At 38.6% G+C, this 25090-nt stretch overlaps 2 protein-coding genes across 11 annotated transcripts in view; one reads left to right on the forward strand and one right to left on the reverse strand.

The window, feature by feature from the left end:
* Positions 1 to 10879, reverse strand: part of C3G (C3G guanyl-nucleotide exchange factor) — a 29362-nt gene extending 18483 nt beyond the window's left edge. The window contains exon 1 of one of the 3 annotated variants that reach the window (XM_089264204.1): positions 10426 to 10879. In XM_089264204.1, the coding sequence (XP_089120330.1) occupies positions 10426 to 10474 (49 nt within the window). In that variant the 5' untranslated portion in view covers positions 10475 to 10879. Of the gene's footprint in view, positions 1 to 6855; positions 7828 to 8373; positions 8488 to 10425 lie in introns of those variants that run through there. The other 2 variants (XM_089264207.1, XM_089264203.1) reach the window with 2 other exon arrangements.
* A 493-nt stretch (positions 10880 to 11372) lies between these two features.
* Positions 11373 to 23336, forward strand: pod1 (coronin). 8 transcript variants are annotated; one of them, XM_089263016.1, is made up of 15 exons: positions 11373 to 11627; positions 15130 to 15706; positions 15777 to 15963; positions 16031 to 16587; positions 16655 to 16807; positions 17302 to 17874; positions 18387 to 18567; positions 18652 to 18728; positions 19113 to 19145; positions 19236 to 19408; positions 19473 to 20381; positions 20451 to 20796; positions 20993 to 21128; positions 21315 to 21409; positions 21481 to 23336. In XM_089263016.1, the coding sequence occupies exons 2-15, from the start codon at positions 15398 to 15400 to the stop codon at positions 21571 to 21573; spliced, it is 3822 nt and encodes a 1273-aa protein (XP_089119142.1). In that variant the 5' UTR covers positions 11373 to 11627; positions 15130 to 15397; the 3' UTR covers positions 21574 to 23336. The 8 variants fall into 8 exon arrangements, with proteins under 8 accessions (XP_089119142.1, XP_089119143.1, XP_030245540.1 ...); XM_089263017.1 differs by having other exon boundaries at positions 11373 to 11544; positions 15108 to 15706; XM_030389680.2 differs by having other exon boundaries at positions 11373 to 11544.
* Positions 23337 to 25090: the final 1754 nt, after the last annotated feature.

The raw sequence follows: 25090 nt of genomic DNA on the forward strand, positions 1-25090 counted from the left end.
GTCGAAAAGAACTCGGAGCGTAAACGAAAATGAAACTAAAAATTCAGAGCCTAGGCCAAGAGAGCCTATATAGGAGATATAAAAAACGAAGCTAAAAGCTAACACAATAAACATACATAGATGCCTAGCAGATACCCTGTAAATAGCCAGCATACACAAAATGAGCAACTGGCCTTGCCCTTGCCATCCAGTGGCAACAACAAAAACAACTTCTCTAGACTTTTATGCTTAGCTCAAGCAATATTTATCAATAATTTTATATTGTTTGGACTCGTTCGTTCTACTTTGCTGTCTGGCTGGAGCAAACAAACGCATATACCCAGCGCCGACATTTCGCTTGAGAACTGGCTATAAAGAGAGGCCTACAGAGAATTTAATGACAGCCAGAGCAAGTATGAGCGTAAGCGAGTGTGTCTGTGTGTGTGTGTGTGTGCTTGTGCGGGTGTATCTCTTGACGGGTTGCACGTCACCCACAACAACAACAACAACAACAAAAGAGACAACAGCTATGACGTCGTCGCTCTAAGCTATGTTCGTATATTACGATTGTGACCGTCATCAATTTAAACAACCAAACAAACTAAAACAAACATCGCAACGCCTACGCAATCCACCCACCCAGCCCCGTACACCCCACCCAAGCGCATCTTATCAGAGCTGCACAGTGGTCTGTGCTCGATTTGCATGAGCGATTTGCACTATTGAATACAATTCACAAAAAAAAAATAGAGTTTCTTTTGACTCATGGCTGGATTTTGATTTCCGTTTGGATCTTCAAATTTAGTTTCTTGTCAAAAATGGTTCTCCATAAACATGACTAAGCTATCCAAATATGGGACAGCTGTTCTAGAAGTCAAAGCTCCCATAAATTAATTACCCATTAGTCATGGCTGAGCGAGCTCAACACATATTATCATTATCATATCATACGCATTGTACGCATTGCCAATCATCATCATCATCGTTTCTGTTATCATCAACATAAGTGGGATCCCATTCATTCTCTTCAGCATTATCCATCATTATCATTTAGCAATAATCAACATTATTATCATATCAAAGGCAGCCCGATCAGTAGCACTCTTTGTTGAACTTCACCTTGAAAATCAAAACGGATGGACGCTCAATTTTAAGGTGGGCCCCAAGAATGGGGATTTGTTTAGCCGGTAAACTATTTAACTCACTGGCCCAAGGGACGACCAAAGTGACGCCTCATAGATTTTATCAATATTATTATAACAGCATATTGTTGATACCTTTTAAATAATCATAAATATTGTTATGATCATAGCTATAATAATGCTCTTCATTATTATTATTCTAATTCTTATCCAATTCAATTTCTCTATTACAAATTCATTGATATCATTGCAAATATGATCGTTGTCATTATCCTTATTATCATTGGCATTCCCATTATCATTATTATTATCATTGTCATTATCATTATCACTAACATTATCATTATCATTATCATTATCATTATCATTATCATTATCATTATCCTTATCCTTATTCTTAGCCTTATCCTTATTCTTAGCCTTATCATTATCATTATCATTATCATTATCATTATCATTATCATTATCATTATCATTATCATTATCATTATCATTATCATTATCATTATCATTATCATTATCATTATCATTATCCTTATCCTTAGCCTTATCATTATCATTATCATTATCATTATCACTGTCAATTATAATGACAATTCCTTATACTCAGTAACGTCATTATTATCATCAGTATACTCAACATTATCAATCATTATCATTATCATTATTTCTCTTGTCATTGTCATTATTCTCAGCAATGTGATTATCATTGCCATTATACTCAGCATTGTCATTATCATCACCACTATACTTAACATTATTAATATCATTATCATTATTGTCATTGTTATCATTGTTTTCAGCATTGTTATTATCATTATCATTATCATATATTGAGCGTTGCGACTAATTATGGACCACATAGGTTTATCCAAAGAGAGACAGCTCACTGAGAGTATATATCCTTTTGCCTTACACAACACCAATATGTATACATATATAGATATTGAAAAGGGAAGATCATATACTAAATAATCTCGAAATTCAATCTATCTCTAGTGCATGCCAAAATCAAGTACAGGGTATGCCCATACAGTGTCCATATTTGCCTTTTGCCAAAGGGCTCAACATGTTTTTACTACAAGCCAAAGAAGAATGAAAGTTTGTTGTTGTTGTTGCTATTGTTGTTTTATTTTTGTATTTTTGGTGTTGCAAAGAAAACTTAACGCCTTGTCGACTGCCCAGAAGAAAGCCAAACACACAACTCAGACAATGGACAAGCCAAATATATGTATGTGTGAGCCCAGACACATATACATATACATAAATATATAATATAGTAGATACGTTTCAGGTATGCGAGTACATGAAAAGCGCTCAGGCACAGCGAGGTGGGCAACAGGTGAGCCAGCCAACAACAATTATGACATAGTTGGTTTTGGTCGTCGTTTAGAGCTCGAGACATGAAATGGAAATCTATAGGAAAGCAAAAGTGCTGAATGAATGTAAGTGAAATGCACAAACTAAAAGAAAACGAGAAGACAAAAAATGAAGTAAACAGAAAAAAAAAAACAAAATAATAATAATATATGAATGCATAAAGCAAGTCAAGTCAAGTAAAGACAAGACTGAGACAAGCCCCAGCACCGCCCCCTTGGCGCAATCAACAAGTTGACAACGAGCAGGGAAAGCGCCGTGCCATACGTGACCAAGCGAACACCTAGTAATGTTATATATATACACACATGCACACACAGATCTACATAGTTTATTCATATAGCATAGTTATTCAGATTTCACTGGGTTCTCGATACCACAATCATTTCATGCGAATATCTCATTTCTTTCTTCTACTTCGTTTTACTCTTTTTTTTTTCTCTTCTTTTGTTTATCCATTCATTCAATACGTTCGAATGTTGCGCGATTAGCGCCGACTTTTTTCTGAGTAGATATTGTTAGGGAATATCCCTAATCTATATATGAATTGTAGGAGTATATTAGTTAAACTAATTATTGTAAGCTTAGGTTCCTGTGTGTAGAGAAGACAAAATGAACTTGAAATCTATGTGGAAGAATGTAACTAAAAACAAAGAGGGAATATCCCTTATGTATTAAATGTATATTGTTTAAAGCAATTTGGATTTTTACTTCACTTTATCGAAATTTCAACTCTAAAAAACTCTTTCGAATAATTAGAGAATATCCCTAACCTAATTAATGCATATTGAATGGAATAATGCAAAATTTCAATAATTGGGTAATACCCCCAATTACTTTGTATAAATCAATATCTTTAAATTATTTTAATAAACGTATTAAAAATAGTAAAAGGAATACCCGCAATACATTAAATATTACCACCGCAACTCAAAGTAACCAAAGTTAAAGCAAATAATTTATTCAGCTCATCTTTATGGATTGAAGAGGTCAAATAGTTCAGCTCCGTGGGAACGGGCAAAGAATAATTCTAGGAAATCGACCATTGATTTTACTAAAATCAAATTTCCTTTGTCGCTTAGAGCTCGCTTTAATGCGTATTTGGGATTGCTCTATGCTTTTCGATAAATTTCGATTTAAGTCTCAAAGTAATATCCTCAATTGCATGCGAATTGCATACAAATTATACAAATTTCATTTAACAAATATAAAGCGATTCATAAAACGTATATAGACGAATATATATATATCTATATATATATATGTGAATGAATTGTATGTTCCTTCCAAATGAAATCATCAAATAAATTTCGGGAGAAATACCAACAAAAATAAAATGATGAGAGATATGAACTGGAAGGACGCACAGTACTGTTCCCACCTGGAAATATATATACCTATATCTAACTATATATACATATATATTTATATATGTGTGGGAGAGCACATCTGTGTGTCTATGATTTACGTATGCTTTTGTTCCCCCCCTGTAATTGAACTAGGAAAATTTGAAAATAAAATCAGCAGCAAATTCACATTTCTAACGAATCGCAATAGAATTTCAGTTTACTTCTGTGTAAATTGAATCAACTCGGCTGATTAAACAAATTGAAAAACTTCGCTTAGTGCTTTAATTTCCGAGTATTCAACTCAACGGGTTTCCTTACTTGCATTTTACTCAAATTAATTAAAATTATATATACATATATATGTATACAAATATATTCATTGGTAGTTCCGAGAAATTTCGCTACTTCAACTGTAATTGAAGTAACCAAATAGTGAACTTGAATCAGTCTGCCCTTAAAGGATCTATTCAGGCGCACCTAATGGGTACAGTTATTGCAGCAAACTGCAGTTAACATTGAAATTTTATGGTATACAATTTGATATCGAGCATTTTCATCTCACAACATGATGAAAATTGAGAATGAAAGAGTAAAGCAACACAATCATCCATCAGGGACGAGCGATGTCCGTCTGTCTGTCTCTCTGTCTGGAAATAACAACGGAATACCTATATTGTCTTACTAATTGGAACTACAAATCGTACTTGCTTTTTTTTTTTTTGCTTTAGCACAAAACAGTTGAGCTTGCTAAGCTGTGGATGAGAAATACCTCTAATGAACTAATTGTTGTGCGCTTGTCGTTTCATCTGCTCTCCGTACTCACCTATATATGGTATATACAGGTGAGCTGGAATTTCTGCAATACGTAGCACTATCTGCAAACAGAATTCAACTGCCTTTCAATATCCTATCAGGACTACAACTAAAACCATATATATCTAAAGATGGCTTGAGTTATTGAAAATATATAGGGTATGTTCTAGTCAAGCACTTCCTACAAAAGCACTTTCACTTTTATTTCAGTACAAAAGCTTTATAGATAAATGTCTTTAATTGAAATTTAAAATTTATAGGGTATATTTTGGCCAGGCACTTAAAGTGATAGCAACCTCACTTTTATTTCACACCTTAAGAATAGAAAAGAATAAATATCTAAATACATATATACTTTAAGACCTGAAAACTTAAAAATATATAGGGTATGCCTAGTCGATGATTGCCCATAAAAGCACTCTCACTCATGGCCCAGCATTTGAGTACAAACAAATTAAAATCTCTATACATATCTAAAGATGAGTTGATGAAAATTTTCCATCATAGAGGATATCTGATAGTCGAGCACTGCCAACAAAATCACTCTCACTCTTACTTTGGCGCTCGGTGATAGCAAAAACTAAAAGTCTATTATACTTCATTTCAAACTATAGCAGCACTCAATTATGGATCGAGCTGGCATTGAAAGACGTTAATAGAATCGATTCGTTGTGCGCTTTGTGTTTGGCCTATTCCCTATTTTAGCCCTGGCAGGCCTGGCCGCACGGCTTTGTGACTGCCTTTAAATGGATTGTCATTGTTGAGTGTCAACAGCAGCTTTTGCACTTTGCCATCATCAATATTTGGCAAAAAATTCGAATAAATGAACGAATGAGTGAGTGAGTGATGCTGAATGACAAACACATCAAAATGATTTGTCAAGATCATTCATTGATAATACAATATACTAGTTATGTACATACATAAATATTTATGAGACTGGCCGCATTAGAAAGCGCAGTGAAAGCAGCGAATGTTATCGATAATCGAACTGTTGTTACATTTTTTGTTGTTGTTTAGATTGGAAACCAAACCAAAATCTTTATCTCAAACTTGCCTATAGATATATCTATTTGATCCACACATTTATAATGCATTGAAGAGTGGGAGAAAAAGTTCAATTTGCTTGCAATACAATTAGCTATCGTTATCGATAACATTCTCATTGGCAAATATCATATTAAATATTGTTCGGAATATGCCTATAATTGGCTGACAACACTCTTTTACAATTCTAATTTATAGAAATTTGTTTGAAAATAGTTTCCTTCAGTTTCAACTTTCTCCCTTATCTATGAAGAACCGCACAATCACATAGGCACACACACACACACACACACACTCACATACATACACACAATTATCAATTGGCAATTGTTATAAATTTTTATTGAGACAGCATCCGGTTCCACTTCCAGCCGATTGAGCCGATTATCACAAAAGTTTGCCCTGCTCATTCAGCTGTGAGTGCAAAACAAATTGATCAATTGAGCGAGTCCGCCCTAAGCCCCACCCACTTCAGCGACAATTCCGATAGCAAATACTTATGGAATGCTCATGCAATGTATCTATCTATCGCATGCTCTTTGGCATTTGAGGCTATTACAATATTGTTGAGAGTCGTGTTAGACCCATGCATATATGCATATACATAGTATATGTATGTATATTGATATATGATTGATGCGATAATTGGCATAAAAAGTTGCGTAGATTTATAAGATAATACTTCTAAAGCTTGTATGGAAGTATAATACAAATATATACAATGCAAATATAGCTTCATCAAATATTCCCCATTACAATTGATCAATAATTTAATTATTAATATAATTTCCAGTGGCCCTACGTGAATTTTGTATCTGAATAAACATATAATATTTATATACATCATTATTTACCACAACTTGTAGTGATCAATAACCGCAAGTTTCTATGCCTGTTTCATCTTACCCCTTTTAGACTCCCATTCTCTTAATAAGTAATTAATTAATAAACAATTCAAGTTAAATGCAATTCTACGTCTATCGTACGCAATAATTACATTCTTATCTATGGGCACACTTATCGATCCGCAGCAGTCAAGTTCAAAGTTATTCCCACTTATCAATTAACGCCCACACACACACACACACACACTCACACACTCATACTCTCGCGCTCGTACGCACATTCCTTCATTTATTGATACATACGCATGCTAACAGTTCCGTTAGTCCGCTGCTCTGCCTCTGCCTCTGTCGCTGGCAACGCGTCATCAGCGCTGGCAGCGCGATTGAACGGACGCGGCTTGCGCTTTTGAAAGCGCAGGCGCAGCTCGGTGTTTAGAACGCGCATCGATGCACGATCCAATTCAAATGTAACAAATGAACTTTTATTTATTTTAATTTTAATTTTTTTTTTTTTTTTTTTGCAGCACTAGAGATGCGTAAACGATTTGTAATCGAATATCGGCACTAATTCACTTTGCACATTCCCAAGCAGAACAAAAACAAAAAGTATAACAAAAACGGTTAATGAAGAAGAGGAAGAAGCACAAGTAAATCGTGCAGCCGCGCAACGAATTATTGATGCGACATCCGAGGATCAGCAGCGGCACCCGGGGGGGGTGGTCGTCACCCTACCCCTCTAACTACAATCGGATGATATCATCACGGGGCGAGGTTGAGTGCGCGTTTACTTTATTTTAATTTTCTACGGCTATTTTTTTTTTTTTTTTTTTTTTTTTTTTTTTGCTGTGTAGTTTGTAAATATATGTATTTCGCGTGAGTCTAACTGAATGGACTTGACTGACTGTCTGTCTGTCTGTTTACTAACTAACTGAGCCGCGGAGCTGCGAGCGTGTTGAGTGAGCGAGCGCCAGTCAGCGTCGCCGTCGCTGTCGCCGTCGCCGCCGCCGTCGCTGCTGCTACCGCTGACGCTTTTTACAATCTAATCGCGCGGCCAATGGGCGGCCATACGGCCCGCTGAGCAGCAACAACAACAACAACAACAACATTTGCACTTTCAATGAACTGCTCTCTTTTGCCCTATACGTATATATGTGTGTGTGTGTGTGTGTGTGAATGATGCGACGCTTTGTTGTCTTTACTGCAGTAGCTGATGTTGTTATGCCTGTTGTCTGTATACCCTGTACTCAGAAATATCTAAGGTATACAGCTTGAGTAAGTGCCATAAAAAAGCTCAACAGATCATCTTAAGTTCTCCACTTAATACTTTTTGTTTAGCTTATTCTTAATCCCATTTGAAACTTGATAATATTTAATAACATTTTGCTGCAGTAGCTGCTGCTGTTTGAAGTATATAACTTGAGCCTGTCAGTGTAACAGAAACTCTACACATTTTATCGTACTTTGCAACACTAGAAGTTTGTTTAGATTCTTATTTCGATTATCTATAATGCCATTTGCAACGGTTTCAGTTAGATGTTTATATCAATAGCCATTACCGTTTTCAAGATCAAGTTACATATCAATATTTTGCAAAACTTGCAACAGTTCAAAAGTCACATATAGTTTTGGAAAACGTTTCAGAGCTAAAGGGCAACTGCTATTGTTAGCACTATTTAACACTGGCGAACAGCGTATTGATCAGCGCTTAACATTTTGCTGTCGCCTTTGTCGCCTCATTATCAAACAGAGCTCTTATCAAATCAAAAACAACAGAAAAAAAGCAATAATAAAGAAAAAAGTAAAGTAAAATAAACTACTTACTTTTTGCAAGCCGCGCGCTGCGACGGCTGCTAACGTCTGAAACTTTGCACGGACAACAAACAATAAAAAGGGAGAAATGCGCGCAAAAACTGACTCGGCCAAAAAGCTCGAAGGCCGAAAGTCGAAAGCCCAAAAGTATGAAAGCTTACTTACAGTTAACTTACCCAGGCAAGCGGCAACAAACCCTGCAAGGGAGGTTTGGAGCTCATTTCTATGTGTGTGCAGATACCTCTGTGTATGGGTGTGTGTGTGAGTGTGTGTGTGTGTGTTTATAAGATGTTGCTTATCTATCGATAACTTTGTGACTTGATTAATGGTAATTGCTGGTAGAGTTGAAAAGCTTTTTTATTTCTATTTTGAGCGCATGCTAGGCTCAGCTTGAAGGGGGCGGCCGGCGGGTCATTAGCTATCAACAATTGGCCTTTTCGTTGGATTTTTTTTTTTTTCTGGCTGCAACCGGAATATCCCTAATGACCTTGGACATTTTGGACAGTTGTTGCTGTATGCGTGTGTGTGTGTGGGCGTAGTTGGGAGAGTGGGCGGCTGGCTGGTTGATTGGTCGGTTAGCTGCTTGTTTGGCTTGTCCTATCGCGCTTTTATCACTTAACTGATAAGCTTTTGATATAACATTAAAGCATGTAAATTTGTTTGCCCTAGCCGCTCGCAATTTGTGTAAATAATCTGGCAACATTAGCTGGGCAGCTGTGCGTGACCTTCAGCTCATACCAGGCGAGGTAACGTTACCGGCTCATTGAATATTTGCATTAGAGATGAGTGCGGGTTGGCTTTGACATATGTACATGAACTACATACATATATGTATGTATATAAATACATATGTCTGAGTAAATAAGTACAGGTGTGTATTTTTATGTTTACCATTATTTGAACTAATTTGTTTTAGACATATATAAATGCAGTCATAGATCCAACTAACTCTATTTAATTTTGAATTTCCACTTAGCTAATATTTTCCACATTTAAATTTAATTTTCGTGCAATTCGAATTTTCGTGTCACGCACATCGCCCATCAGCGCTCATCTCTAATGTCAGCTGCCAATTAGATGTAATTGACCCAGGTCAAAACTTGCCGAAACATTAAACTGTTAAACGGTTAAGCTGTTCTGGATTGCTCAATTACCTATCGCCTTTATAAGTTCGCCGTTAGCTGAAAAAGCTCCAGCTCTTTAGCCGTTTAACTAGAAATCTAACTAACTTTCACATGCATTCTCAAATGCAACTTGATTCTGTGAATCAAGTTCTGTAATATCCTTCCAGTGAATTCGAATGGGCAGCTAAACGCGCGTCATAGAAAGCAAGTGCTAGGGGCGCCATGAGCGTGAGAGCAAGAGCAAGAGCGAGAAGGAGGAACAAACGAAAATGAGAAAAATGGAAGAAGTATTAAAATAAAATGCAGCCTAAGGAGTTCCTGGAGGTGGGCGGCGGCGGCGTCAGAAGCCAACAGGCGGCTTGCGCTGGGCGTGTTCCGTTGCGTTGCACAGCATACACGTCTATATATACAAATGTATACATGTACATATACAGAAGCACACTCACATACAGATGCGGATGTACGCACACAGGCATATTTCGTGGGCTACTTCAGTCTTAACACTTTGCGAGTCGCAGGCACTAAAAATAGACTTGTTGATAAACCAACGGCATAAACCGAATGCACATTTTGGGCCAACGAAGACGTTAATGTATGTTTGTAAGTGTGTGTGCGAGTGTGGGTGGGCAAAGTCAACGGGAGTTAAGAAACAGGATTGTAGCTTTTGTCTAACTGTTGTTGTTATTGTGCGTGCTTATTGTGAATCATTTGCAGGAATTAACAAGCTCAGTAGCATGCACACATACATCGTATGTACATACACATGTATACACACATGCATATGCTGCTGATGCCGCCGGGTATATGTATGTACATAAACATACATACATATGTACATATACATATAAGTAAAGTTAATCTGTTGTTGCAGGTGTTGGTCATAGGAATAACAAAAACTTAAGGCTCAACAAATATTCCTTATCTCGTTATTTTAACTCACCTATTTTATGCAAGAGGCTCATTTTGTTTTCCTTAGCTGTTGACAGCATTGAATTTGTTTTGTTGTATTTTGCTGGTGCCGCTTCTGCTGCTGCTCCTGGTGCTGGTGCTGGGGCTGGCCAGCGGCGCGCAGTGTCGTTGCCTTCTGCAGCCGCACACCGAAATTATACGCATACGCACACATACACATACGCAGAATTACAATCACATACACTTGGCACACACGCACACCCGCAAAGCACAAGCGCTCGCGTCTTACGTTACTTTCACGTTATCACAATGCGTAATTGCGCTCAGACGCGTTCAGGTTGTACATTAACTTTGACATCGCAAAGCAATCAACTTAATTCAACTTCATTTAATAAATAACAAAAAAAAAAATAATACAATTTGCTGCAGCAGTTAGAGCAGCAAAGCAATCGATGGCACTATCGTTACGTTACTATCGATACACAGTTGCCAGGGCATCTCAATCATTCTTCCACCGTAGCCCTGTAATCGAGTCCAATCGCAGCGGCAGCATAGACAACCACGATGAATTTGGTCACACTGCCGAACTGATTTTTAGTACTTGGTTTAACAATGAATTTGACCACAGGCACTGAAAATATTTGCATTACATAGTTTAGTTTGAAAACTTGAAAAGCCTTCACCTGATAAATACTCGTTAGGCAGTAGGTGAGAATGTTCTGTCAGTTATCGTAAAAAAACATATCGATGAGCCTGATGAAACCGATTACATTTGTACAACCTGATACGCATTTAGAAGTAAAACTGAACAGAATATGATTTTCAGAAATACAAATCATCAAAATTTAACTTTTGGAACAGAAACTAAATTAGTGTATACCGAGCCATTTAGCTTCTTATTCCAAAGTTATTTCGCGCCATCTTTCCTCGTGTCACGACTTGATGTGCAAGCTCACCACTCGCGAATCGGTAATCGACAAGAAGTCGTACATCGATGCACATAATAAAAATAAAATCGACTCATCGATGTCTGTGTTAAACAGCGGGCAATACAGCACCGAAAAAAGCCGATGCAACATTTTTTATACAAAAATTACAAGAAATTGTGCAGTTGCGGGATATTGGTCGAAAGGGCGTGCCAAATAAAATTGTGAGTGTTAAAGTGTTAAATGTGCTGTGATTTATTTTATTATTGCGAATGCAATTGCATTGTTCAGTTATTGTCCACCCTGCGTAAGTGTGTCTGTGTGCAGCATTTCAATTTTTGCATGTTTCCTGTATGTGTTTGAGTGTGTGTGTGTAGTATGAGTGTACGTGTATATGAATCGGGTGCAAAACTGCTCCTTTGTTTGCCCAGTACGCAGCGTCGGCTGCGCTGTTCTTGTTCCTCCTTCTTGTTTTTGTAGTTGTAGTGTCGCTCCCAGCGGCGCCAGTGCTAAAAAGGGTGTGTGCCGGCTGAAAACAACAACAACAAACAAGCCAGTGGAAAACCAGAAGCAGCGGCTCCTTTTACATTCACATCCGTTTTGTGTTTTCTTTTTTTTTCGTGTGCTGTGCATAAACAACGCCTAATTAATTGCACGCATTTTGCATAGTATACAAAAAAAAAAAAAAGAAAATAGTAACAAGCATTAAGTGCATGACAAACGCAGTAAGAAAAATGTCAATAAATGCATATGCAACAACAAACACGTAACGGAACCACCACCAGGAGGCCACTTGTGCCTTACACCCCGCTCGCCCTCTCCCTGCACTCAATCCAGCTTACTATCTAGCTCTCTCCTTCTAACTGCTTGCGTTTTGTGTAGTGGTGGGAAGCAGCAAGAAAGGAAGAAAAAAAAAAACAGTAAAACAGTAGCTCAAAGCGTTGCCGGCTTACCGGTGCCGGTGTTGCCACCCACCCCCAACAAAGTTTCTTACGGTTGCACCCGCTCACACGAACACCCACACAAACACACACACACACACCCTGTGTAGCCATCATGAGAGAGACCCCCAGACGCACACTGACACACCCGCAGCTTCATTCTGTCGCGCTCACTCGTTAACACTCTCTCTCTCGCAACTGCAGCACGGATGCTGCCGCTAATGTTGTCTCCTGCTGTCTGCTACGGCTGCTGATACTGCTGTTGTTGCTGCTCTCCTGCAGGTTGCAATGCATTGCTCTGTGCACTTGTTTCAGCTTCATTTCCAATTCCCTTTTTCGCCAATGTCCGTCGCCATCGCCGCTGCTGCCAGCCAACTTCCGCTCAGTTGCGCGCAGTTTTCTTTTTCTATATATTTCTAAATCACTTGACCCGATTACCTGGTGGCTGGCTGCACCACCGCCATCACCACCACCACCATCTGCACCACCAACAGCAGCCAGCTAGTCAGCTAGCCAGTCATCCAGTCCAGCAGGCTGGCAGCGTCAACAGCCAATGATGGTCATTTGTTTTGCCGCTTTCTAACGAACCAGTTGAATTTGCGCACGCGTCGTCAAGTGAGCGCAACTGTGACTCTTCTTCTGCTACTTCTTCTCGTTGTAGTTGTTGCTGCTGCTGCTGCTGCTGCTGCTGCCGCCGCTGTTGCGGCGTTTGTCAATACATTTAGCTCCAGTTGCCGTCTGCCTGTTATTGTTGATGTTGTTCTACGCTGCTAGCCCCGCTGGCTGCACTTGAAATTAACCGCTAGTTGCGGCACAAGTAAAAAGTAGAAAGAAAACACAAAAATTGCAAATAAATATCAATACAAAAAAAAAAAAAAAAAAAGAATAAATTCAATTATCAGAGAAAAGTGCTCGATCAACTATTTGGAGGTACTTGCTGAGATTTGAACCCCGAAACTTCATGGCATTTTGCTTTTGCAATTCCATTTGAATGTCGAGTGTGAGTGTGTGTGTGTGTGTCAGTGACAAACAGCCAAAGACAGGCAAAGTGTCTCGCCTTTAGAGTGGACCATAATTAATCAAGTTGTAAAGACAAAGGACAAATTATAAAAAATTCATAAATAAATGAAATAAGTGCAGTTATTAAAAATATATTTATTAATATAAAGTGCTCGAAAAAACAAAATTACATTTATGTGTAGCATTCTTTTAACAAGGTCCACTTTGATATATATTTTTTATGTTTGTGTTCTACTAAGTGTTGCAAATATAACGGAAAATATCTTCTTTTTTCTTACTTAGGCAGTTGTGATAAATTAAGACGATAATTTTACAATTAAATCGTTGAAAGTTTTATAATAGAGCAATTTGTATAATTAATAGCATTATAAATAATTGTGCTCATAAAATTTCATTTAAGCATTGTATGTAGGGTTATATACATATGTACATATACATATATATGTACATACTTATAGGCTTAAATTTATATGATGAATGCATATAATCATATCTATTCTTTAATGATATATTCCCACTATATTCGTAATGACATGAATCATGCGCAAATTTCGATAGAGCTCTTAGTTCTTAAAGTCTTCTGCTTGCGTATGAATCACGATTTAACTATTATTGTTGAAAGGCGATTAGTAGTAGATTAGTAACAGCTAGAGATAGAGTCAGCATTTAATTGGAACTAAAAGCAGAGCTTAATTTATGGGGGGCAGTTAATGTAATTGCAATGATCCATTCAAAAACAGACACATTCACTCATACACATATGGTCTTTGGTTCTGGTCTAGGCTTTTAATGAGGCGTGGCACTTGTTTATAAAAGGCGCTTACAAGTGGCCAACACCTAGATTACCACAATTTGTATGCATGGAAAGCTAAAGCGGAAAAAGGACAAGGCATGCACACACACACACATACACTCATATACTTGTATGCACACTCATATGTATACATGTATGTGTGTGTGTTTGTGTATGCTTTAAGCCTATCCGGCATCTTTGTGGCAATCGGCATTTGGCATTCTCTTCGCATCGCAGACGCAAACGCAATTGTTGCTGCTGCTTTTTTTTTGTGCTTTCTCTTTTTATGCGATAAACAAGACGCACACTCATACATATGTACATCTATATATGTATGTCTGAACACTTAGAGTGTGCAAGTCCTCAATAATTATAGCCAAGTGCAGCAGCAACAACAACATTAGCAGACAGACGAGTCCAAGTCCCAGTTGTCCATTTCCATTTTTCCATTCTTGCCGCACTTAAAGTTTCTGTGTATGGGCTGTTGCTTGTGCTATTGTTGTTGCTCCTCTGACATATTGTGTGAGTAATGCGACTCAAGTGTGGGCGTGCCAGGCAGTCATCAGGCAGCAACATCATATCACAAAACAGCTTATCAATTGATATGTGTGTGCGCCTGTTTGTGCGTTGCGCTGCGTGCGGTGCTGCCGGACTTTGATCGAAAAGCAGCTAGTTTAGCTTGAAAAACTCTAAATTCATTTGTGTTTCGGCCTTAAAGCTAAGAACTGTCTGATTTACATGCAGTAAGCACTCGCTAAGTGAAACTTTGTGTTTATTTAGCTCAAGAGAAATTTTGTTTTTCAATGTAATTGATGTACTGCTGCCATAATATAGAGCACTTTATTTGAATCTATATATAACTGTGCCAAAGTTAAAAAATGAATATAAACAACGAACAGCTCGTACACAACTCCCGCTAGGCGCCGTGCCATCGCCTGGCTGCACTGACCGGGTGATTCATGTGGAGTGTACGGCTGCAGAAGTGGCCGGCTTCGATAACTTAAGTTAGCAATAATCATAATAATAATAATAGAATTTCATGTTTGTAATTGTAGCCGTGCGGACCGCAGCCGAATATATAAATAAATAACAGTTGCAACTGAAAATATCAAATTGGAAAGACGAAAAGAGACAGCAATACAAGAAAGAGGAGAGAACTAAGCAAGCGAGCGAATTGTGCGGAACTCGTCTGCTCGAATTGGAAAAGTGAGACATCGCTAACGGTAGCAGCGATTCAATCAGATCAACTGCAATCGCCGCACGCTACGCACGCATACCTGCAGCACACACACATACACAGACACACTCACACAGACACACAGAATGGCCTGGCGCTTTAAGGCTTCCAAGTATAAAAATGCCGCGCCCATTGTCCCAAAAGCGGAGGCTTGCGTACGCGAAATATGCGTGGGCAGCTATCAAACCTATGGCAATAATATTGCCGCATCCGCTGCCTTCATGGCCTTCAATTGGGAGCATAGCGGTTCCAGTGTCGCTGTCCTGCCGCTCGATGATTGCGGACGCAAAAGCAAGACAATGCCATTGCTGCATGGTCATACGGACACAGTGACAGACTTGAAATTCTCACCCTTTCATGATGGACTATTGGCAACGGCATCGCAGGATTGCCTGGTGAGTGGACGATCTAGATCTATTTGAGACGAAAGTTTCACTCAATTATTGGACATTTTTTCACTTACAGGTCAAAATCTGGCACATACCCGAAAAAGGACTCGAGCAATCGCTCTCTGACCCGGAGGCTGTATTCTCACATAAGCAGCGACGCGTAGAGACCGTCGGCTTTCATCCCACGGCCGATGGTCTAATGTACTCGACAGCGGCTGGCTGTGTGGCGCTCTTCGATATTGCGGCCCAAAAGGAAATCTTCTGTGAGTAGCACAAAACTTTGGCAATCGAATCGTAACTGAAGCTAAATAACATGTGCTTCTCTTCCAGCTAACAATGAACATCCCGAGGTAATTCAATCTGCCAGCTGGCGAGAGGATGGCACCGTTCTGGCCACCAGCTGCAAGGATAAGTGTGTGCGCATCTTTGATCCACGTGCCGCCGGCTCGCCCATACAAATGGTGGCCGAGTCGCATCAGAGCATTAAGGATTCGCGTGTCGTCTGGCTGGGCAATCAGTCGCGCATCTTGACCACCGGCTTCGATGCGGCCCGTTTGCGTCAAGTGATCATCCGTGATATACGTAACTTTAATACGCCCGAGAAGACGCTGGAGCTGGACTGCTCGACGGGCATATTGATGCCGCTGTTCGATCCCGATACGAACATGCTATTCCTGGCTGGCAAGGGTGATACGACCATCAACTATCTGGAGATCACAGACAAGGATCCCTACCTAATCGAAGGACTTCGGCATACCGGCGAACAAACCAAAGGCGCCTGCCTGGTGCCCAAGCGTGCCCTCAAAGTGATGGAGGCTGAGGTAAATCGTGTGCTCCAGCTTACCTCTAACATGGTCATACCCATCATGTACCAGGTGCCACGCAAAGTAAGAGACGATAAATCATTTTTAAAAAATGATGATCCTGTTTAATGTGCAGAATATATCCTTTTAGACCTATCGCGATTTCCATGCGGATCTATATCCTGAAACAACGGGCTATAAGACGGAGCTAATTGCCAGCGAATGGCTAAATGGCACCAATCAGGCAGTGCCCAAAATGAATTTAGATCCAGCGAAACGCGAGCATGGCGATGAGCCTATTATCGTAAGTATTAATATATATGTATATATATATGCACATATATAGAAATCATGAAGCTTAAAGAGTTTGAGTTATTGCTTCTGGGGCACTGCCTCGAGTCGTATACGTTGTATAGATATATCTATATATGGGCTTATCGTTAAGTATGAAGAACAAATATAGAATTTAGGAATTTGATAAGATTAGGCGCTATGCAAATAATGCGATATTAGTGAAATATAAAATTTATACTCTCGAATTATAAATAAATAACAATAATCAGCTAGGCTATACCATGTGGGATTACTAATATATTTGTTTAAGAATATAGTCGCTATAGTCATATATGTTTAATTTAAAAGTCAACCAACTTACGTTGATGTGGAACGTAAGTGGAATCTAAGCAAAAATGTGAAATATGAAATATGCGGAACCTGTGTGAATAGAACTCTACCCTTTACCATAACACAATATACAATATATAACATGCATATATATACACACGCACACACACATAGATACATCGTGGAAACTTGAGCGATTTCGTTAAGAATCTTGAGAACCTGAAGGCCAAGGGCAAGACTCAGAATCAGAATCAAAAGCCCGCCACCGCATCGATGGCCAAGCGCAACGACAACGAGCATTTCGTGATGCTGCGCAAGTGCAACAACGGCGAGGAGAGGAATGGCAATGGTAATGCCAGCGACTGCAATGAGAAGCGCTTGCATCAGGCCAAAATGCAGCCCAAGGAGGAGTGCAGCCTGAATCAGAGCGAGCTGATACGCAAATTTGAGGCCAAATACAAGACAGACTCCGAGAAGGATCAGCAGGCACAGCAGCTGCACCACCATCTGGATGACAAGGACTCACCCACTGAGCACTCGACGGGCAGCAGTGAGGAGGCCTCCTCATCGGCTGCACTGGACACCAATTCGCCCAGCGGCAGCCACTCGCCGCCGAAGCCGATGCCGCGCACCTCGCGCAACAATTCGCTGCCGGAGGCAACAACGCCGCAGTCGGGCAGCGGCGGCGATTCAGAGTGCAACACGCCACGCCCACGGCCACGCACAACTGCAGCAGCCGCCTACAAGGTGCCACAGTGAAGCCTCAAAGTCATGATTTGTTCAGTTTGATTTTCGTTGGTTTACTCGTTTTTTTTTTTTTTTTTTTTTTTTTTTGTGTATTTATAGCATTTATTTATTTCAACAAAATGTTTAGTTTTAGTAATTGTTAAATTACAGAATTTTTAAGTATTTTTAATTCAATTTTTTTTTTTTTAGATTTAGATTTATTAGATTTGTTATATTTTTTTTTTAAATATTTTCACTCCACTGTTTCAAGTTGTCGTTTAAAATTTAAATTATTTTTGTAATCCTATTATTTATATTTTTATATATTTTTTGTAAATTATTTTAGGCGTTTCATTCCACTGTTTCAGTTATAGATTATATATTCACCATAAAGTATTTTACTAAAATTTTTTAGCTATTTTATTTGTATTGTTTTTGATCTTGTATTTTTTTTTAACTTAATTATTATTTTTTGATTAAAGTTTGTCTTATATTATTTCCTGTACTAAACTAAAATTTGCTCTGTTTCACAGCCACGGCTTGGTCCGAAGCCCTTCTCTAGCAACACGGGCGACGTATCCTTCGATAAGGTGTTTGCCGTGCCCGTTGCGCCGGGCTCCCATGAGAATATATCAACGGTTGGACAGGATAATTGCGGTGATGCGCCAGCTGGTGGCAGCAAGCCCGATCTCATTGTAGAAATCGAAATTCAAAGTGAGTCACACAGCGCGTGAAGAGTGCAGCAAATAACTAATCTCTCTCTCTCTCTCTCTCTCTTTCTTTCTTTCCGTCTTTTAGAGAACGAACCAAATGTGGCCGGCAATGGCAATGGAAATGGCGTGCAGAAGTCATTAACAACATCGGAGCGTCGCAAGGTAAGTTATTTATAATTTATAAGAATTCATATATATATGTATATGTATATACATACATCATGTATATTATATTAGTTAGAATAATCTTTTATGCTTACGGCCACACTTGAGTAATCTCTCTTTCAACTCTTGACCTCTCTTACATGCCTGTGCCAAAATTCGTTTCTACTCTCGTTTACTATTTTGTATTAACAAACAAAAACAACAATAAATATATAAAAAAAAATATTATAAAACATCAATAAATACATGTTACCTGCTATAACTAACCACCCAAAACTACTCCCGCACCTGTGTACTTCTACTGTGCTACTTTCTACTATTTGCCTACCTAAATCCGAACTGCAACAACAAACAACAAACAACCTACAACCACAACTTTAGTCTTCGGCTGACGATGATGAATCATCAGATAAGGTCTGCAAAAGGATTTATATCAGTTGAAAATTGCAATCACAGATTTTTGCTCACTCCACAAATCTTTTCTATCCAACCATTTGCATTTAGATATTCGAACAGAACTCGGAATCGTCGGAGAACTCAACGGAGGGCGAGGATCGCACCGATGCCGATTTGCGACGCTTCTCAGCGGTGCGCAGCAGCATTGCCGAGCGGCGTCGCGTCTACGAGAGTCGTTCCAAAAGCCAGGTGGACGAGAAGGCCCAATCTCCAGTGCCGCTGTGAGTCGATTTTTTCGAAATTCTCAATACTTCATTCCAATTGATGTTGAAATTTCGTTTTTAGTCGCCGTGAGAGCTCCAAGGTGGAGCCACTGAAGCCCAGCCAGCAGCTGGGCGGCAATAGCAATGTTATTCCGGCGAGCGGCATTGAGAACAAGCGCATCTCGGTGCCAGAGGGCAAACTGTTGGAGGAGCATCGCGGTAAGAAGTCGGCTATGGAGGCGGCGTTCAGTGCTGCATCCATAAAGCGCACCTCCACCGTCTTCGGCAAGGTGTCCAAGTTTCGTCACTTGAAGGGCACGCCCGGCCACAAGTCCACGCACATTGAGAATTTGCGTAACTTGAGCCGTCAGATACCGGGCGAATGCAATGGCTTCCATGCCAACCACGAGCGGGTTGCTGTCCCGCTCGCCGGTCCGGGCGGCAAGATTGCCATATTCGAGCTAAGTCGCCCGGGCCGATTGCCGGACGGAGTCATCCCGTCGCTGGTGAATGGCAGCAATATAATGGACTTCCAATGGGATCCGTTTGATGCACAGCGTCTGGCGGTGGCCTGCGACGATGGCATTGTCAAATTGTGGCGCATCGATGAGGGCGGCCTGACCGAGCCAACGAATGAGCCGCAAGGCGAGCTGACAGCACATTTGGACAAAATCTATTTCATACGCTTTCACCCGCTGGCCGCGGATGTGCTGCTGACAGCCAGCTATGACATGACCATCAAGATCTGGGATTTACGCACCATGACCGAGAAGTGCACCCTCACCGGACACACGGATCAGATATTCGACTTCGCCTGGAGTCCGTGCGGCAAGCTGGGCGCCAGCGTTTGCAAGGATGGCAAAATACGCGTCTACAATCCACGCAAGTCCGAGACACCGATTCGCGAGGGCAACGGGCCGGTGGGCACGCGCGGTGCACGCATCACCTGGGCACTCGAGGGCCACTACATTGTCTGCACCGGATTCGACAAGTGGGTTGAGCCAGAGCTATAGCTGTGACACACGCATATATATGTATATTTTGGTATATATTCTTACAGGGTATCGGAGCGTCAGATAAGCGTGTACAATGCACAAAAGCTGAGTGCTCCGCTAAATACGGTCAGACTGGATGTGTCGCCATCAATACTAATACCCTTTTACGATGAGGATAGCTCCACGCTGTTTGTGACCGGCAAGGGTGACTCGACCATCTACTGCTATGAGATAACTGATGAGGAGTCATACATATGCCCCCTCTCCCATCATCGTTGCTCCTCGCTGCACCAGGGCCTCAGTTTCCTGACCAAGAACCATTGCGATGTGGCCAGCGTGGAGTTCTGCAAGGCATATAGGCTGACAAACACAACCATTGAGCCGCTCAGCTTTACGGTGCCACGCATTAAGGTAACTACATACATCACTGGCTGTGCTGAGCAGTGTAATAACACTGTACAACAGAAATGTAAAACAAACTAACTTTGAAAAAGTCAAAACAAAAGATTTCCATCTCGGTATAGATTTCCAATTGTCAGTTTTAGCTATTTATCTACATACTGTATATACACATCCGATATTTATATGCCTCTTTGTTTTTGTATAGAGTGAACTGTTCCAGGACGATTTGTTTCCACCCACGCGCGTCACTTGGCTCGCCACGCTATCTGCTGAGGATTGGTTTGCCGGCAACGACAAGAGCGCACCCAAAGTCAGCCTCAAGCCGGAGGGCATGGATACACGTAAGTGAATGCGCTGTCTCCCTCTCTCTTCTCACTCTTCCCCTTCTCTCTGCTAGCTAAACATAAACTCCTTAATTCACTCAATTCTCTGCATTTTCCATTCATCACTCTCCCTGTCTCTTTCTCTCATTCCATTAGTCTCATTCCACATAGTTAGACTTATGCACTTCTCTCCATTGTTTTCAGTGTCCTCCATACAGCAAGTGCCAGCGCCAGTCAAGAAACCGGAGCACACGCAGTTCGGCAACAAATCTGAATACGAGACCAACAAGCAACAGGAGGTGAGTCCTCTTCCGCCCTCTCATTCTCATTCTCACTCTCACTCTGTCTCTCTCTACCTTTTACCTTGCAGATCCAAAAGTCGGTGAGCGCACGTATGGAATACAACACAAAGTTGGAACAGGACGACATGGAGGGTGTCGATGAGAACGAATGGCAGGAGTAGCCTCTGCGCATTGCATACACATAAGATATATTATTAAATATGCACTCATAGATAAGTTCGACGCGTATATATGAAAGTACGATGCATGATTACACGTATATATATACACACACAATGACATACAGACACAGACACAAATACACACAGACACACACTCACGCTGACATACAGGACCCGGCTAGGATAACAAGCTTAGGCAATTCACGAGCTTTGCTTGTATATTTCTATCTTAGATTTGTTTAACCGCTCGGTGCTGTTAGAACTTAGAGAGCAATAGAAAGATAGAGAGAGAGAGAGAGAGAAAGATATATAAATATGCACTGCTAACTGGTTGTGTGCCAATATACCCGCAGTTACCCTGTACCCGTTTATATATACCCAACTGCAGTTGCTCAATCAAATTGCCAAATTACCAATGTTAAGGCAGATGATTCATTTGATTTTATTTAATTTTTTTGTTTCATATTTTGTTTATATTGTATTTGTGCTTGTATTTGTTTTCCTTACACAGAGAAACCTGTGTATATATATATAAATATATATATATTTATGTATATGCATACATATTTATTTATTTATATATATATGTGTGTGTTTTTTTGTGTTTATTTAGGTAGTTAGTCGAAATTAGTTAAGCATATTTTACATATACACATTTTATATATATATAATTATATATATATATATTATATTTTTACAATTACGACTTTCGATAGATTTGCGATTGGATTATACATATGTATAGACATATATGCATATGTATGTATGAGTTTGTGGCCATATATGCTGTTGATAATGATATGAAGTAGGAGACGAAAGTTAGTGACAAGAATATATATTACATGAACTACATGTATATTATATTTTATAGTATTCTTTTTTTTTTTTTTTGTTTTTTGTTTTTTGTACCTCTCAGTTAATTTGAAGTGTGCTCTCTATATATATATATATTGATGCAGATAGATATGGATATATATCTATATCAATATTCGTTAGTAAATTGCTTTGCATTCTCTCTTGCTGAGGCACATGCGAAGCAGCTCAGCCGGGCCCAACACACACACACAGTCTCACATCACATCACACAGACACATATAAACCTTTTTTACATTTTGTATTTGAAAGCATATTTAGAGGACATTTTTTTTGAAACAATTCGCTTTTTTGACAGACGTTTTCTTTTGTTCGTTATCCCGAACCCATTAGAAATGGGTGCAAGGGGTATACTTTGTATGCAGCAAAAGCAGGCGTGGCTGAACCCTTGAATATAGACATATATACATATAATGCCTGATCAAGCTATTTCTAATAGGTAGACTTTGCTTGAATAGCACACTTTATGAATTTAGCACAGATTTCCTTCAGATCTCTTCAAGATAAAAGATGAAACTCCATTTCCCACAGCAGCAGATTTCGCTATCATATTCATAATTTAAAAGTTTCATTCAGATCTTATATCGAGAAACCCAAGTTCAAACAGGGATACAGAGCAAGTACAGTCGCTGCAGAAAGTCTAAGTCCGACATGACAGCTCTGCTCAGAATTCAGGGTTCAGGGTATACAGTAGATCGTCTGTTTATGGATTCCGTTCTTCTAGTCTTCCTTTTTGTGCGATAGTAAAACGTGACCATGACACACATAGAGCAAGAGCAAGTGCAACATGAAGAAGAAGCAGAAGGATACTACATATATAGACTGTACTAAACACTGAGACGTTTAATGCGTAAGTCAATCAAGCGAGTATTTTGTTAATTTACAACATACATATAAAAAATAAAAAACTAAGCGTAAAATGATCAATAAAACTAAAGAGAAACACAAAAGACGAAATAAATCAAATCAAATCAAATATGTAACGCCAGATCAAAAGACAAATCTATTGATAGAAACAAAAGTGAAAATGAAAACAATTCCAAAACTGTTTAACGAAAAGACTTGAAATCGCATCGTTGCCATTAGAAAAACAACAAAAAAAAAAAAAACAAAAACAAAAAAAATATATGCAAACAATAGAAGAGCGAGCAAAAGAACTCCATTAAGACTAAATATATAGAATATATATATATATATACACAAGTATTTGTACTTTGGCAATAGATAACATACATACATATATATATATATATATATATATATATATATATATATATATATATATATAAACCGTAAAGTATATATATATATACATATATTTTGTATACAATAGAAACAACAACTTTTGCGACTGATTGACCAACATAAAACTATACTCGTAACATAGCGCTGGCCCTAGAGCTATATGCTCTAAATATATATAGCACATAAGTCAATAACAACAACAACAACAACAAAACAAAAAAACAATATTCAATTTAATATTGCATTTATTCAACAAAACGTAAATTCACATGAAACAAAAACCAATTCCAAAACTATATTCCAATTTCTCATATGCAAATTGTTCAACTTTCAACTCCAACTCTATCTCTGTAGTACTTATATATAGAAGTATATATATATATATGTATACGTATTATTTATATCTTTATATATGAGAACTATGCAAATTATGATCTTTAAAGAAAAGTATTTATTTTACATTTTCCAAAAGTTTCCCTTTTCAATATTGATATTAGTTTCCCTATGTGAATATTTATATTTTTATATATTTATATATTCATATTTGTCGTGTTTGTTTTTCGTTAAATTTGTTCGCCCTCCAAAGCAAACACAATAATTATATTAATAATCGCGCTCGATATTATGATAACTATATATACATATATATATATATATAGTAGTACATAACATATTTACAAACATACACACACACACACACTTACACTCACATACACACACACACACTCACACACAAGGTATTTCTTTTTGAATGTCTCTCTTATTTATATATTTATATATATATACAAAGCATATATATGTATACATAAATGTATATGTAATAAAAATAAAAAACCAATAATGAAATATTTAAAGAAAGAAGAAGATTTTTGTAAACGCGTGAGAGGAGATTTAAAAAATTAAAAACTTTAAATAAAGCAGGCAAAAAATCCGAAAAAGCTGATAAAATATATAAAACAAGGCATAAATATTATATACAATTTATTTTACAGTATATCCGATATATCAATACTCTAGACTTAAGTGACAAAAAAAAAGTAAAGAAATAACATTAAATTAAAATAAAAACAAATATATTTATATACATAATTAAATAATAAAAATAAAAAAAACAAAAAAAATTAAAAATTAACCGCAACTCTGTTGTTTGATTTGGTTACTTTATTATTATTATTATTATTAAAATATGATAAATTGGTCACTTGGGAAAAAGCTAAAGCAGTTAAGCTATCGATATTTATCGATTTCAGGCTAAAATACATGCATCTAAAGACTCGTAGAAGTAAAATTAGAGAAATGGAGATTCTCTTTCACTACCTCCAAATCTCACGCTCTCTCTCTATCATGTTTTATCTCGATCTATTTTATCTAGCACTTTCTCCATAGAGATAGAGAGAAA

Source organism: Drosophila navojoa, chromosome X, assembly GCF_054131105.1.
Source record: "Drosophila navojoa isolate 15081-1374.11 chromosome X, UAZ_NAV_1.0, whole genome shotgun sequence".
NCBI lineage: Eukaryota > Metazoa > Arthropoda > Insecta > Diptera > Drosophilidae > Drosophila > Drosophila navojoa.

Bases quoted from the DNA above. Each gene is read 5' to 3' on its own strand.
- pod1 (XM_089263016.1), top strand. From the start codon at position 15,398: ATGGCCTGGCGCTTTAAGGCTTCCAAGTATAAAAATGCCGCGCCCATT. The intron at 18,729-19,112 runs GTAAGTTATTTA...CCACAACTTTAG, and splicing joins CAACATCGGAGCGTCGCAAG to TCTTCGGCTGACGATGATGA. The intron at 19,146-19,235 runs GTCTGCAAAAGG...ATTTGCATTTAG, and splicing joins ATGATGAATCATCAGATAAG to ATATTCGAACAGAACTCGGA.